We start from the raw sequence: 13,480 nt of genomic DNA, 5'->3' as shown, positions 1-13,480 counted from the left end.
GCTCTTTGTGCTGTCTCCTCTGACAGCGACCAGGGGTGTGGAGCCTGACTTTCTGTTCTCCAGGGAGCCCCTGATCGGAGGTGGCTCACCCACTCCATGCTTACCTGGTCCATGGCATTGCGCAGGTGCTACTTGTCCCTGAAGTTCTTTATTGTCACAAAATCTCTGTAGGTCCGATACGTGGTTTTCCCATTTCACAGGTAAGAAAACAGAGGCTGAGCAGATAAGTAACTCTGCCCATATAAACACCAGAACCCCTGTTCAAACCCTGATCTATCAGGTTCAAATCCCATTTTATTTGTGTTACTCCACGCCACCTCTTTACCGGAATATCAAAGAAAGTTCATTCTGTATGGAAATACTTGAAAAAATAAACAGTGTGGACTGATGGATCTTGTAGGTCCCTTCCTGCTCTTTTAAAGAAAAAAAAAAAATCTATGGTTCTATGAAAGGAAGGGGGGGAAAAGGCAAGAGAAATGCGAGGAGGCCAAACATTATGAGTCCTGGCTTATCAGTATTTAATAACAGCTTTTGGATCAAAACTGCATAGAGCCTTATTTATGGACAGACAGTTACCGTCCAGCAGGGCCTTTTTATACAACCTTTTCATCTGAGGATGTTGTAGCCTTCTACTGCCTTTCTATTAGTGAGAGATGGGGTGTGAAATGTGCTGGCCCTGCCAAGATGATCCCATTAAATTATCTGCCCTCTTCCAGCGTAATTCACTCAGGATAACAGTTGGAGCCTGGGGCCCTGCAGCAGTCGGGGCCTGGGCGTTCTCATCCGCGGGGTGGGGGTGCAGCAAGACATTCAGGTGGTGGCAGCATCCCAGTGACATCACCCTCCCGCACGTTTCGCTGCCTCACCAAAATGAAGCGGATGCCACAATTACCCCATTCCTAAGCCCACGGGAAACCCCAACCGAGCTTACTGCAACAAAGAGAGAGCCTTTTTACTGCTGTTTATTTTTATTTTGTATTCGTTAGCTTTTTAGATATTCCTGGCATGCGAGTCAGGCTCCGTGTAACAAGCAGCTGCATTTAGTTAAGGATTTTCGAAGAGTTCCCCCACCACCGCCCCTCCCCCTTCAGCCGCGGAGAACTTTCTCAGCCTGGTGGACGAGGGTTCCTTTCTCTCCGTCCGAAGAGCGGTCTCGCCTGCCGCTCCCTGCAAGTGGCTGAGGTCCTGGCGTTGGCCAGAGAGCGGTCCCCAGGACTTGCGTGTTTCCTGGCTGCAGGGGCTGGATTTGCCAGGGGTCTGGTCCTCACCGGGACCTTGAGCTGGCAATCAGCTCTCACACTAGAGAGCTCACTAATAAATCACCCCTTCTGGGCCTACAACCAGCGTCATACAGCAAGACCCAAATACAAAGGCACTTCATCAAAATATAGCTCAGCGCTCCTTGGAAGGAACTGCCAGACACACTCCTCAAACCGCATCAAAGTTGCAGCTCATTATAGAAATGTAACTCTTCCAGATCCTGGGGCCAAGGCCATCCCAGGAGCTTGCAGTCTATCTTTGAGTTACAGCAAGACCTGCACAGGGAAGTCCATCAAGGGAAGGAAAATTGAAATTGGCTGTCTTCAGTCATCTCTTACAACCTCTAGATTACAGCTAAGAAAAGTGTCCTCTGGGGCTGACACTGTGGTGCAGCAGGTTAAGCCGCTGCTTACAATGCAGGCATCCCATATACGAGAGCCGGTTCCAGTCCCGACTTCTGATCCAGCTCCCTGCTAGTGCACCTGAGTAGGTAGTTGATGGCCCAAAGTACCTGGGACCCTGCCACCCATGTGGGGGACCAGGAAGCAGTTCCTGGCTCCTGACTTCCACCCAGACCTGGCAGTTGTAGCCATTTGGGAGTGAATCAGTGGATGAAGATTTCTGTCTCTCTCTGTCTCTCCCTCTCTCTCTATCGCTGTGTCTTTCAAATAATTAAATAAATCTTCAAAAAAAAGAAAATTTCTCTTTGCTACTCTTGGAAAACCTGGGGAAATGTCACCGTGGGCCCACACATAAAAAGAAATGTCAATTGTAAGAAAAAACCAGCAGAGACTGTGCAGGACAGCTGTTCAGAACAGAGCATGAACTGTTCGGCTCGTAGGCCCAGCAATGGCTCTTCCTAGCTTTGTGAGCTAAGAAAGTAACTTAACTGTCCGTGCCTTAGTTTACCCATCTGTAAAATGAGCCAATTATGCCACCTTCCCTAAAGACTTGTAGTGAGGAGTCAGTGAGTTAGTACCTGCAAAAGGCTGATAACAGAGACTGGCCCCATTGGAAGGATAACACAAGTGTTTGTGAAATAAATTGCAAACGAGCATCTTGGAATACTTGGGTTCAGGGGAAAAATTCTTAATTGAGGTCACAAGGACTTGGCACCGTGGTCACAAAGATTTGGCACCATTAAGGTCACAAGGACTTGGCAGTGTTCATCAGCTTCTCTCAGGCCCAATTAACAGCCCTCCTGATGAGAGGGAAACTGGGAAGCGAGATATCCAAGCTCTATGGAGTGTGCCGACCTGGGCTGAAGTCCAGAACCCACCACCAACACTCAACCCCTTTCAACCTACCCAGGAAGGCGACCCATTGCCCTGGGCATCAAAGACTCCAAGTCAGTGGTTCCTATCCTATGGGGGTTGCAGTTTTCTTGGAAAATCTGATTATAGCTATAAACATACAACCAAAACACGTGCATAAAATCTTTTCTATTATTTCTGGGGATTCACAATCCTTAATTTTGTGCACCCCAAATTAATTGCATGCACCCACCTGAGAAGCTGGGTGCTCTTCTCTAGTCCTTGGCATGCATGGTTTTACTTAAATCTCATAAGACTCCTGCAAGGCTCAGGAAGCCCATTGACACACTCAGGATATGGAAGAGAAAAGGCTCAAATCTAGGTCTGTCAAATATCAAAGCCTGTGCTTGTGACCATTAAGCTGTACTATTGATCGTCACTATACTCCAGATGGGGTGAAAAGGAAAAATCGTGGGAAATACGCCATGTTGCATTTTTTTACTTAGAAAAGCAAATAGCAGCACAATTCTACCTACAACCAAAGAATTTATCCTCCATTCACTCATGGGCCACTTACTATATATACATAAGCCATTTACAAGGATGCACATTTACAAAAGTACTTCAAAAAAGGCCATGGGAAAACAGAATCCAAAGATACCTTTTTGGTGAAAAATTTGAAATCTGGGGCCAGCACTGTGGTATAATGAGTTAAACTACCGCCAGCAGTGCTGGCATCCAATGTAGGCACAGGTTTGAGTCCAGGCTGCTCCACTTCTGAATCAGCTTCCTGCTAATGCTCCTGGGAAGACAGCAGAAGATGGCCCAAGTCCTTGGTCCCCTGCACCCACATGGGAAACTCCTGACTCCTGGCTTTGACCTGGCCCAGCCCTGGGCCAATCTTTCATCTGCTGGTTCAGTCTTCAAATGGCTGCAACAGCTGGAGCGAGGCCCATCCAAAGCCAGGAGTTTCTTCTGGGTCTCCCACATGCATACAGGGGCCCAAGGACTTGGGCCATCTTCTACTGCTTTCCCAGACCACAGCAGAGAGCTGGATCAGAAGTGGAGCAGCTGGGACTCAAACAGGACCCCATATGGGATGCCGACACTGCAGGTGGCAGTTCTACCTGCTAAGCCACAGCACCAACCCCTAACAAATTTTTTTTTTTAAAAAAGGACTCCAAGCTAAATATCAGGCAGATAATCCCAGGCATCAGCCTACCAGGTCAAGGCCATTTAACCACAGCCTTTGTCTGCCTCGCCTCTGTGTGGCTCTCCCTAGCCAGCCAGGAGAGATTTTCAGGCATCTCAAGGTTTCCACCAGGAAAGCTGACAGTCTCAACTGCCTAAGAGAGACTCAAAAGAGTAGGTAGGATAGACACCTATTGAGAAGGCAATGCAAGGTTTACAAACTTAGAGTGATCGCTGTAGCTAGCCACCTCCCTCTGGCTTCTAACAGCCAAATCACAGAAGTCACAGAATTCTGAGAAAGGCCCAGGTAAGCTCCTACAGCCCTGAGGCTACAAGGGCTTTGGCATCCTAGATGCCTTAATTCTAGGTATCTAGGTACATAGAGAATAAGTGGGCAGAGATCAACAATGAACAGACCAGAAAAAAATTAATCAGAAGGTTTTCTCCTCTTGGCCAACAAAATGGAAAAGTGATGGAAGAAACGCTGAGCATTTAAAAAAATAAATAAATAAGTGAAACCTGTCTCCCCTTTGGCTAATTTCCTCCGCCATTTGTTGTGTTGCCTTAGGAACCATGGAAGAGAGTTTGAGAAAGTAACTCTGAGTTCTTCTGGAAGCCTTATGGGGGGGGGGGGGGGAATGAAACATTCGCAGAAATGGAAAGGGCTTTATGAGACAAGAAATAAGACAATAATAACAGATGTGAGCTCATCATTAGAGTTTAAGATAGGCCATATGCTTTTTAAGAATCTTTGAAAACCTTTAAAGAGTTAAAGGAGATAGACTTTGAGTGGCTGCAGATAACAACATTATCTTACACCCGGGAAAATCATTGCAAGGACATTTATTTCAAGACAAGTAAGCAAAAAAGGTGAGTGCCCCCCCCTCCCCTCCCCAGGGACCAGGATCTGAAAGCAGCCACTGCTGAGAGGTTAAATACAAAGAAAAGGAGTCCACACAGGAAATCCCGGCACTGATTCAAGGTCCCAGGCTAGGAGTCCTACCTTGGCTGGAATCACCCTGGTTATCTGCACCTCAATTTGCTGGGCAAACGGACTGGAGAAGGATGTTTACATTCTGCAGGCAACAAGGCCCGCGCCTTGCTTTTCACCCAGGTGTTGTGGCCCTGGGCCAGATGTTCGGCATCACCAAGCAAAACATCCATGTGACCAAGCTGTTTACATTTCATTAGGCTTTTTCATCGGGAAGGGGCACTCCCTGCTGATGTACATTAGATGACAATTAGGGGCTGTATTTACCCGGAGGATCTTCCAGATTAGCACAACCACACTCCAGGATCAGTTTCAGAACCATCCTCGGAAAAATGCTGCCCTCCCTTCCCAAAACTCGTGTCTAAGAAATCAACAGGCACACACAACTTCCTTCCCGGGTGTGTTTTCTACCAGGAAAGCGACTGGCTAACTTTCAGTTTAAAAAAAAAGAAAAGAAAGAAAGAAAGAAAACAACAATTCTCCACTCGCACGTCTTTTCCCCCCTCAACTGCTCAGCAGCCTGGACGCTTTCCTTTTCCTGAAACAGCGCTAACTTGAAAATGAAAGATGCATGATAAAAGGGCTGGAGCCTATTTACCCGCACAGGTTCGGGGGCTGGGAGTGGGGGAGGGAAGGATCCGATGGCCCCCGGCACCCCCTCATGGGATGCATGTTAAAAGTGAGGCCCAAGACCCCGGAGACTTTAATCAACTTTCCCCCTCCAACCTCCAAAGAATGAATCGGTTGTCTCCGCGGGCGCAGCCTGGCTCTTCCCTCTCATTGTGTACCGGCTCGGACGCAGCAAGGGTCCAAGCTCCCGCAGCGACCTAAGGCGCTCGCGCCGCCGGCGGAGTCTTTCTCTAACTGTGGCGATTGTCTTTGGAGATTACCAAAATCAAGTATGCATTAGATGGCTTTTCCCCCTGGATTGTAACACACGCGCGCGCGCACGTGCACACCCAAAGCCCTCGGGAGCCGCAGGCCGCCTCTGACAGCACGTTTTGCACAAAGTGGCAGCGGCGGCGGCAGCGCACACGCTGTGGCCTGCGTCGTGACCCTTTGGAGGGCCGCAGGACCGGGGGCGGCAGCGACGCGAGGCCGCCCGAGCCCCTGGAGCACCCGGCTTTTGTTTGGGGAGGTTCACGCATCGCCTGGGCTCCCGCAGGCACTGCGGGGCACCCAAGCTCCCGGCTGGACCGCGCTTCCCCGGACGGCTCGCCCGGTTGGGCAGGAGGGACGCCAGGACACCCGCCCTGGAGCGCGAAGGGGCCCGAGGCAGCGGCGGAGACGCCGGCACGGGGGTGCCCAGATCACCCCCCAAGACTCTCACGCCCCTCCAAACTTCCTGTCACCGCTGACAGCCGCTGCTGGGCGCCCCCAACCACGTCCCTGGACGCACCCCCGGCCCGCTGCGGGGCTCCAGGTCCAATCCACGACCGTCCGCCGGCAGTCCGAGGCGCGCAGGCAGCCCCTGGCCAGTCTCCGGCCGCCCCGCGAGGCGGGCCCAGGCTTCCTGGGTGCCCAGCGCGCGGTCGGCTGGCTGGCGGTGGCGGGGCCCGGGGTGGCGGGCGCGCCGCGCGCTCTTACCTTGGGTAGCAACCCCGCGCGCCGCCAGCAGCAGCGCGGCCAGCAGCGCCAGGAGCGGCGGGCGCGTCCCGCGGCGGCGCGGCCGGTGCATTCCTTCCCTCGCGGCGGCGGCGGCGGCGGCGGCTCCCCGGCCGCGGGCTGAACATCCACGGGCTCCCTCCGGGCGCCCGGCCACCTCGTCCTCGGCCGCGGGCGCTCGCTGGAGGCCGGGGGCGTTTGCACGGCTCTTTGTCCCTCGAACCTGCTCCCTCGCCTCCGCCTGGCCGCCTCTGGAGTGAGCGAGCGCGGTCCCTCCCCGGCCCTCCGGCTGCAGCCTCGCGTCGGCGGCCCGGTCAGTCTCGGGCTGTCTCGGTCGCGCTCGCGGACTGCTGGTCTCCCCGACGGGGACTCAGGAGAGCGCGCCCTGCGCGGGGCTGCCGTCCCGGGGCTGGCTCGGTGGCGGCTGCGGCGCCTCCTCACGCTCTCCGCGCTCGCTCTTTCGCTCAACTTGTCACTTTGCACCAACTCTGCAGCCTGGCGCCTGAGCCCGGACCAATGGCAGGCGCGGCCCAGGCCGGCGACCCAGCGCCCTCTGCTGCCGCGTCTCCACACCCGCACCCTCCGCGGCGTATCTGAAAGTGGTGGTCACTCCCGCGCTTCCCTCATGCCCAGCTCCCCCCTCCCGCACCCACGCCCGCAAACTCGCGTCCCGGCCCAGGCCCGGGGACCTCCAGGCTACCGGATGGGAGGGGAAATCGAGGCTCAGGGGCCCCTACCCCGGGTCGCAGGTCAGTGCGTGGCTGAATGGCTCGGGGGACCCAGATGCTAGCAGTCTCTGTTCTGCCGCTGTTTGCCAGGTGACTTGGCCATGAGACTTCTACGGATACCAGTTTCCCTTTTGAGTTCTTGTTCAAGAGCCGGTTCTTAAAACAGGTGATTTATGTTCTTCTCTGTTGTTTTTGATTTCTACCTTCGTTGGGCTGAAACCAGTGTACTGCTTCCTTTTGGGGATTTATGGAAGAGTTCTCTGTAGTCAGTTTGTGTCACTGTTCTGTGGTCAATTAAACAAGGTGTTTCTCAGCAGAGAATGGAGATAGGATACTCTTTCAGTTTTATCTTCTATAAAGATTAATTAATTAATTTGATAAACAGAGTGACAGAGAGGAAGAGATTTTTTTCCACCTGCTGATTTACTCCTTAAATGGCCACAACAGCCAGGACTGGACCAGGCTGAAACCAGAAGCTCAAAACTCCATCCTGGTCTCCCAGGTTGGTGGCAGAGGCCCAAGCACTTGGGTTGTCTTCTGCTGCTTTCCCAGGTGCATTAGCAGGGAGCTGGATGGGAAGTAGAGCAGCCAGGACTCCAAGCAGCTCTCTAATATGGGATGCCTGTGTGGCAGGAGCCTTAACCCACTCTGCCACAACACCGGGCTGATCTTTACATTCTTTATGTTATTTGGGCCATCTGTATCTCTGCAAATTTTTTTATCTGGCTGCTCTGCCATGGGCCACAGAGCCATTAAAGTCTCCTACTAAGATAGTCTGTGTCCTTGTCTCTAGGCTTAGCTGTGTGCATGTTGTAATTCATAAATACTCATGAGAGTTTGACTTGCCCTGTGGAGTGTCCCAGATCAGATAAAGGAGTGGGCACCTGCTGTGTTTCAGGCCCTGCTCTAGGCTCAAAGAATGCAAAAGCCACCTGCCAATCTGGCCCTAGAGGAGCACAAAGCAGCCGCCAGCCTTTGGATATGCACATGGTCACTCACTAAATACCTTCTGTTTGCAGCTGCTCAGAAGTCCTCCAGTAGCACTAAGAAAGTCCTTGCAATCTTACACTGGTTTGCTCTATTGCGTATATTATCCCCATATTAGTTTTAAAATTACAATGCAACAAGAGAATAAATGACTTGTCCATAGTCATACAATAAGTAGCAAAACTAGCACTTGGGCTCTTTCTCATGGGGAGACTAAAAGTTCTTTACTGGAGCCTGGCATATAAAAACACTCACTAGAGGCTGGCACTGTGGCACAGCAGGTTAACCACAGCCTGCAATCCTGGCAGCCCCTATGAGCACTGGCTGGAGTCCCAACTGCTCCATCTCCAATCCAGTTCCTTGCTAATGCACCTGGGAAGGCAGAGGAAGATGGCCCAAGTGCTTGGGCCCCTGCCACCCATGTGGGAGGCCTGGATGTATCTCTCTCTCTCCCAATCCTGTCACTCTCTTTCTTTTTTTTTTTTTTTTTTTTTTTGACAGGCAGAGTGGACAGTGAGAGAGAGAGACAGAGAGAAAGGTCTTCCTTTTGCCGTTGGTTCACCCTCCAATGGCCGCCGCGGTAGCGCGCTGCGGCCGGCGCACCGCGCTGTTCCGATGGCAGGAGCCAGGTGCTTCTCCTGGTCTCCCATGGGGTGCAGGGCCCAAGGACTTGGGCCATCCTCCACTGCACTCCCTAGCCACAGCAGAGAGCTGGCCTGGAAGAGGGGCAACCGGGACAGGATCGGTGCCCCAACCGGGACTAGAACCCGGTGTGCCGGCGCCGCAAGGCGGAGGATTAGCCTGTTGAGCCACGGCGCCGGCCTCCTGTCACTCTCTTTCAAAAAATAAATTAAAAATGCAAGGTGGTGGTGACAGCCGCTGCAATACCCTCTGAGAACCAGCTTTCGGGTGTTAGAAGGAACAGTCACTTCAGTGAGTGTAAGGACCCTGTCGCAAATGTCTGGGTTTCTTAGGTGCCTCATCTAGTGCCCGCAAGACAGTAGAAGCTCAGAAAATCACTGATGTTTAGGTCACCATTTGGAGAATGATTTTTCTCATCACATTTGGTTTTGGGGTGGAAGGTGCATGGAGGAGAAACAGAATTCTACCTCTGCTTTCTGTCACCTAGGAAAGCAAACCTCTGAAAGGTGAGACAGAGGGGGAGTGAGGAGGGTTGCCCACAGAATGTCCCAGCAGGTCTCGGGCTGTAGATTTGCAGCCTTCTGCCTTCAGGCAGGTGAATGAGTATCCCATCAGAGACACACAGACACTTATTCTTCTCCAAGACTTTAGTGCAGGAGCCTCCCCAGCTGCCTTGGTAGCTTCCCCCCTTTCTGTCACTCTGACCTGAGGTCAAGAAATGATAGACAGAGAGGCCTTGGGTCAACCGGTTCATCCCCCCAACAGGCCTGTCCTCCAAGTTTCTCTGCCTGAAACCCATTCACTCCTGTCTCAGTTACCTCCAGCCACTTGCCCGAGGAACATACTGCACAGGCTTCTCTTGTTGGAAGCTTCTCTTTGATGATCAGCCTCAGGATAGCAGGGCCCAGAAATCAGAAAAACAGCGGCACTGCACAGCCCTGAGAGTCCACCTACTGTGCCCCAGCCCCCACCCCATAGCTGCCAGACCCAGGTATCTTAGGTAACAGAAGGCTGCCAGCACTGAGTATACAGAACTTAATGGCACTTTTATCAGTACTTAAACCTTCCAAGAACTTAATCACAGAATCACAGACATGAGGAATGTGAGAGCTGGAAAGGGCCTTGGAAATTAACTAGTACACCCCCCTCAACATTTTCTACAGGAGAAACATGGACCTTGGAGGTGAAACTTCCTTGCCCAAGGTCACAGAGCTGGCCAATGCCCAAATGAACCCTTGACCAACCAGTGTAGACCTGGGTAGGGACTCCTACAGTCATCGCAGATCCCTTTAGGTTTAGTCTAGCATGCTAGTTCCCAAGGACAGGTTAGAAAATGTTCTTTCTATCTAAAAAGGGGCGGGGGGCGGTGGAGGAAATGCAAAGGAAATATTTCTACAAGTTCAGCATATGCCAGGCCTTAGGAACACGGGCTGGGGAGTCAGGCTGCCTGGGGTGAGGCTTTGGCTTCCCCAGTTTCCACTGGGTGACCACAGACAATCCTCCTCATCTGTCTGTGCCTCGGTTGCTCCCTGTACCATAACCCGGTTGGAACCAGCATCATGGATCAGTGAGTTGGCTGCCTCCCTAAAGCCCACGTTCCATAGGAGCTCCACTTCTGTTCAAGCTCTGTGCTAATGCACCTGGGGAGGCAACAGAAGATGGCCCAAGTGCTTGGACCCCTGTCACCAACATGGTAGACTTGGATGGAATTTCAAGCTCCTGCTGTGTCCATTTGGGGTGTGATCCAGTGGATGGATGATGTCTTTCTCTCTCTGTCTCTACCTCTCTAATTCTGCCTTACAAATAAATCTTTAAAAATAAATAAATGGGGGTCAGCATTTTGGCATAGTGGGTAAAATTGCTGCCAGCATGTTGGCATCCCATATGGGCACCAGTTCAAGTCCTGGCTAATCCACTTCTGACCCAGCTCCCTGCTAATGGTCTGGGAAAGTAGCAGAGCATGGCCCAAGTGTTTGGGCCTGATCAGAGACCCAGATGAAGCTCCTGACTCTTGGCTTCAGCATGGCCTAGCCCAGGCTATTGCAGCCTTCTGAGGAGTGAACCAGTGGATGGAAGATCACTCTCTCTATACCTCTGACTCTGAAAAAGTAAAATCTTCTTAAAAATTGTGAATGGAGAGACTCATTTGGGGCATTTGCTTGATTCATCCATTAATTGTTCTTGGAAAAAATACGATGGTGACTAGGGAGGGCTCAGGAGCCAGATTGCAAGGATTCAAAACCTGGCTCTACTCTTTTTTTGTTTGTTTATTTTAAACATTTATTTACCTAAAAGGTAGAATTACAGAGAGATAGAGAGATCTTCTATCTACTGGTTCACTCCCCAAATGGCCACAAGAGCTAGGGCTGAGCCAGGCTGAAGCCAGAAGTCAGGAGCTTCACCTGGGTTCCAACTGGGTGCAGGGGCTCAAACACTTGGACCATGCTCTGCTGCTTTCCCAGCCATTAGAGGGAGCTGGACTGGAAGTGGAGCAACTGGGACTCAAAATGACACTCATATGGGTTGCTGGCATTGCAGGCAGCGGCTTAACCCACTGTGCCACAACACCAGCCCCGTGGCTCTACTCTTAATAGCTGTGAGACCTTGGGTCTCAGTACTTCAGTTCTCCCTCATTTGTAAAGAGGCATAATAGCTACCACAAACCCTATGATCTGGGGCTGGCGGGGCATAATGGGTTAAGCTGCAGCCTGCAGTGCTGGCATTCCATGAGCGCCAGTTGGAGTCCCGGATGCTCCACTTCCAGTCCAACTCCCTGTTCCACTTCCAATCCAGCTCCCTGTTAATGTGCCTGGAAAAGCTGCAGAAGATGGCCCAAGGGCTTGGGTCCCTACACCCACGTGGGAGATCAGGATTAAGCTTCTGGTGACCTATCTTTATCCTGAAGATTCAACTAGTTAATATCTAAATGGAGGGTTTAGCACACTGCCTGCCCAGAGTAAGCAAACAATATTTATTTTTCTTTTAAAGATATATTTCTCTATTTGAAAGAGTTACACACAGAGAGAAGAAGAAGCAGAGAGAGAGAGAGAGATCCTCCATCTGCTGGTTCACTCTGCAATTGGCAGCAACGACCAGAGCTGCACCAATCTGAAGCCAGGAGCCAGGAGCCAGGAGCCTCCTCTGGGTCTCCCACACAGGTGCAGGAGCACAAGGAGTTGGGCCATCCTCTACTGCTTTCCCAGGCCACAGCAGAGAGCTGGATCGGAACTGGAGCAGCTGGGACCCGAACCAGAGCCCATATGGGATGCCGGCACTGCAGGCAGCAGCTTCACCCGCTACGCCACAGCACTGGCCCCAACAACCAGCTTTTATTAGCTATTATTATTAGTGATGAAGACTATAGAGCCTAGCGTTACAGACCTGACTAGACGACCTGAACAAGTTACTTAACTTCTTTATGATACAATATTCTCAGCTGTTAAAAAAGAGAAGTGATAGAACCAATCTTATAAACTATTTTAGTATAAAATACTAAACTTTATATCTAAAATATAAAGGTCTCAACACAGTGTTTAACATGTTATTATTCAATAAATTGTTATTATCATTCTTTTTCTAACTTCCTAACTTACAGAGGAGCGTAAGTTTGGTGATCTGACTGCCTGAATTTCTAATACAGTTTTGATTTCACATGTTTTATTCTATCAGCCTCCCAGCTTCATTTGTATAAGAGTAAAAAAGAATATAAAAAGACAAGACATCTAGTGTTATCATCAGAAACACATAAACTAGAAAGCCAAGAACAATAAAGGACTGTTAGTAAAGCTGACACCAAGACACCATAAATTTTAATACTTCTAAAAGAAAACTCGGGAAAAAAAATCTTAGTGATCTTGGATTTGGCAAAAATTTCTTAAAGAAGTCACTAAAGGGGGCCGGTGTTGTGGCATAGCAGGTAAAGCTGCTGCCTGCAGTGTCCGCATCCCATATGGGCACCGGTTCAAGTCTCGGCTGCTCCACTTCTGATCCAGCTCTCTGCTATGGCCTGGGAAAACGGTAGAAGATGGCCCAAGTCCTTGGGCCCCTGCACCCACGTGGGAGACCTGGAAGAACTCCTGGCTCCTGGCTTCAGATCGGCACAGCTCTGGCCATTGCAGTCAAAAAATTGGGGATGGAAGACCTCTCTCTCTCTCTCTCTGCCTTTCTCTCACTGTGTAACTCTGACTTTCAAATAAATAAATAAATCTTTTTTTAAAAAGTCACTGAAGCCTCAAACTGTAAAGAAAATAATTGATCAATTAGACTTCCTTGAATTAAAGTTCTATGCTTTTCAAAAAACATTATTCTGAAGATTAAAAGGCACCCATTAGACTGGGAGAAAATATTTACAAAACCCATGTCTAACTAAGAACCTGCATCCAGAATATACAAAAAACTTTTATAACCCAATGATAAGACTAACAACCGAGTTTTTAAATGGGAAAAACATATGAGCAAATACTTCACCAACTAAGATATATGGATGGCAAAGAAACATATGAAAACATGTTCAGTAACATTTATGATCAGAAAAACCCAAATTAAAACCACAATTAAAAACCACTGTATACTTAAGAAACTGACTTACGTAAAAATGATGAACCATATCAAGTTTTGGCAAGGATAGAGAACAGCTAGAACTTTCATATATTGGGAATATAAATGGTAACATAAAATGGTGAAGCCATTTTGGAAAACAGCTTTGCAGTTCAAAGTTGAATCTCTGTCTACCGTATGATCCAGCCATCCACTGCTAGATATTTACCCAAGGGGAATGAAACAGATTTCCATAAAATTCAGTACAAGAATTTTGGAAAAATAGT

The 13,480-nt window shown here is 50.1% G+C and overlaps 1 protein-coding gene across 1 annotated transcript in view; it reads right to left on the bottom strand.

Annotated features, from left to right (window-relative positions):
• Window positions 1–13,480, bottom strand: part of ROR1 (receptor tyrosine kinase like orphan receptor 1) — a 475,658-nt gene that overhangs the window by 427,184 nt on the left and 34,994 nt on the right. Inside the window, exon 3 of the mRNA XM_062190090.1 lies at window positions 6,283–6,625. Within this exon, the coding sequence (XP_062046074.1) occupies window positions 6,283–6,625 (343 nt within the window). The remainder of the gene's footprint in view (window positions 1–6,282; window positions 6,626–13,480) is intronic.

The sequence above is a fragment of the Lepus europaeus genome, chromosome 5 (assembly GCF_033115175.1).
Source record: "Lepus europaeus isolate LE1 chromosome 5, mLepTim1.pri, whole genome shotgun sequence".
NCBI classification, from domain to species: Eukaryota; Metazoa; Chordata; class Mammalia; order Lagomorpha; family Leporidae; genus Lepus; species Lepus europaeus.
This window is presented reverse-complemented; position numbering and strand designations above follow the sequence as displayed.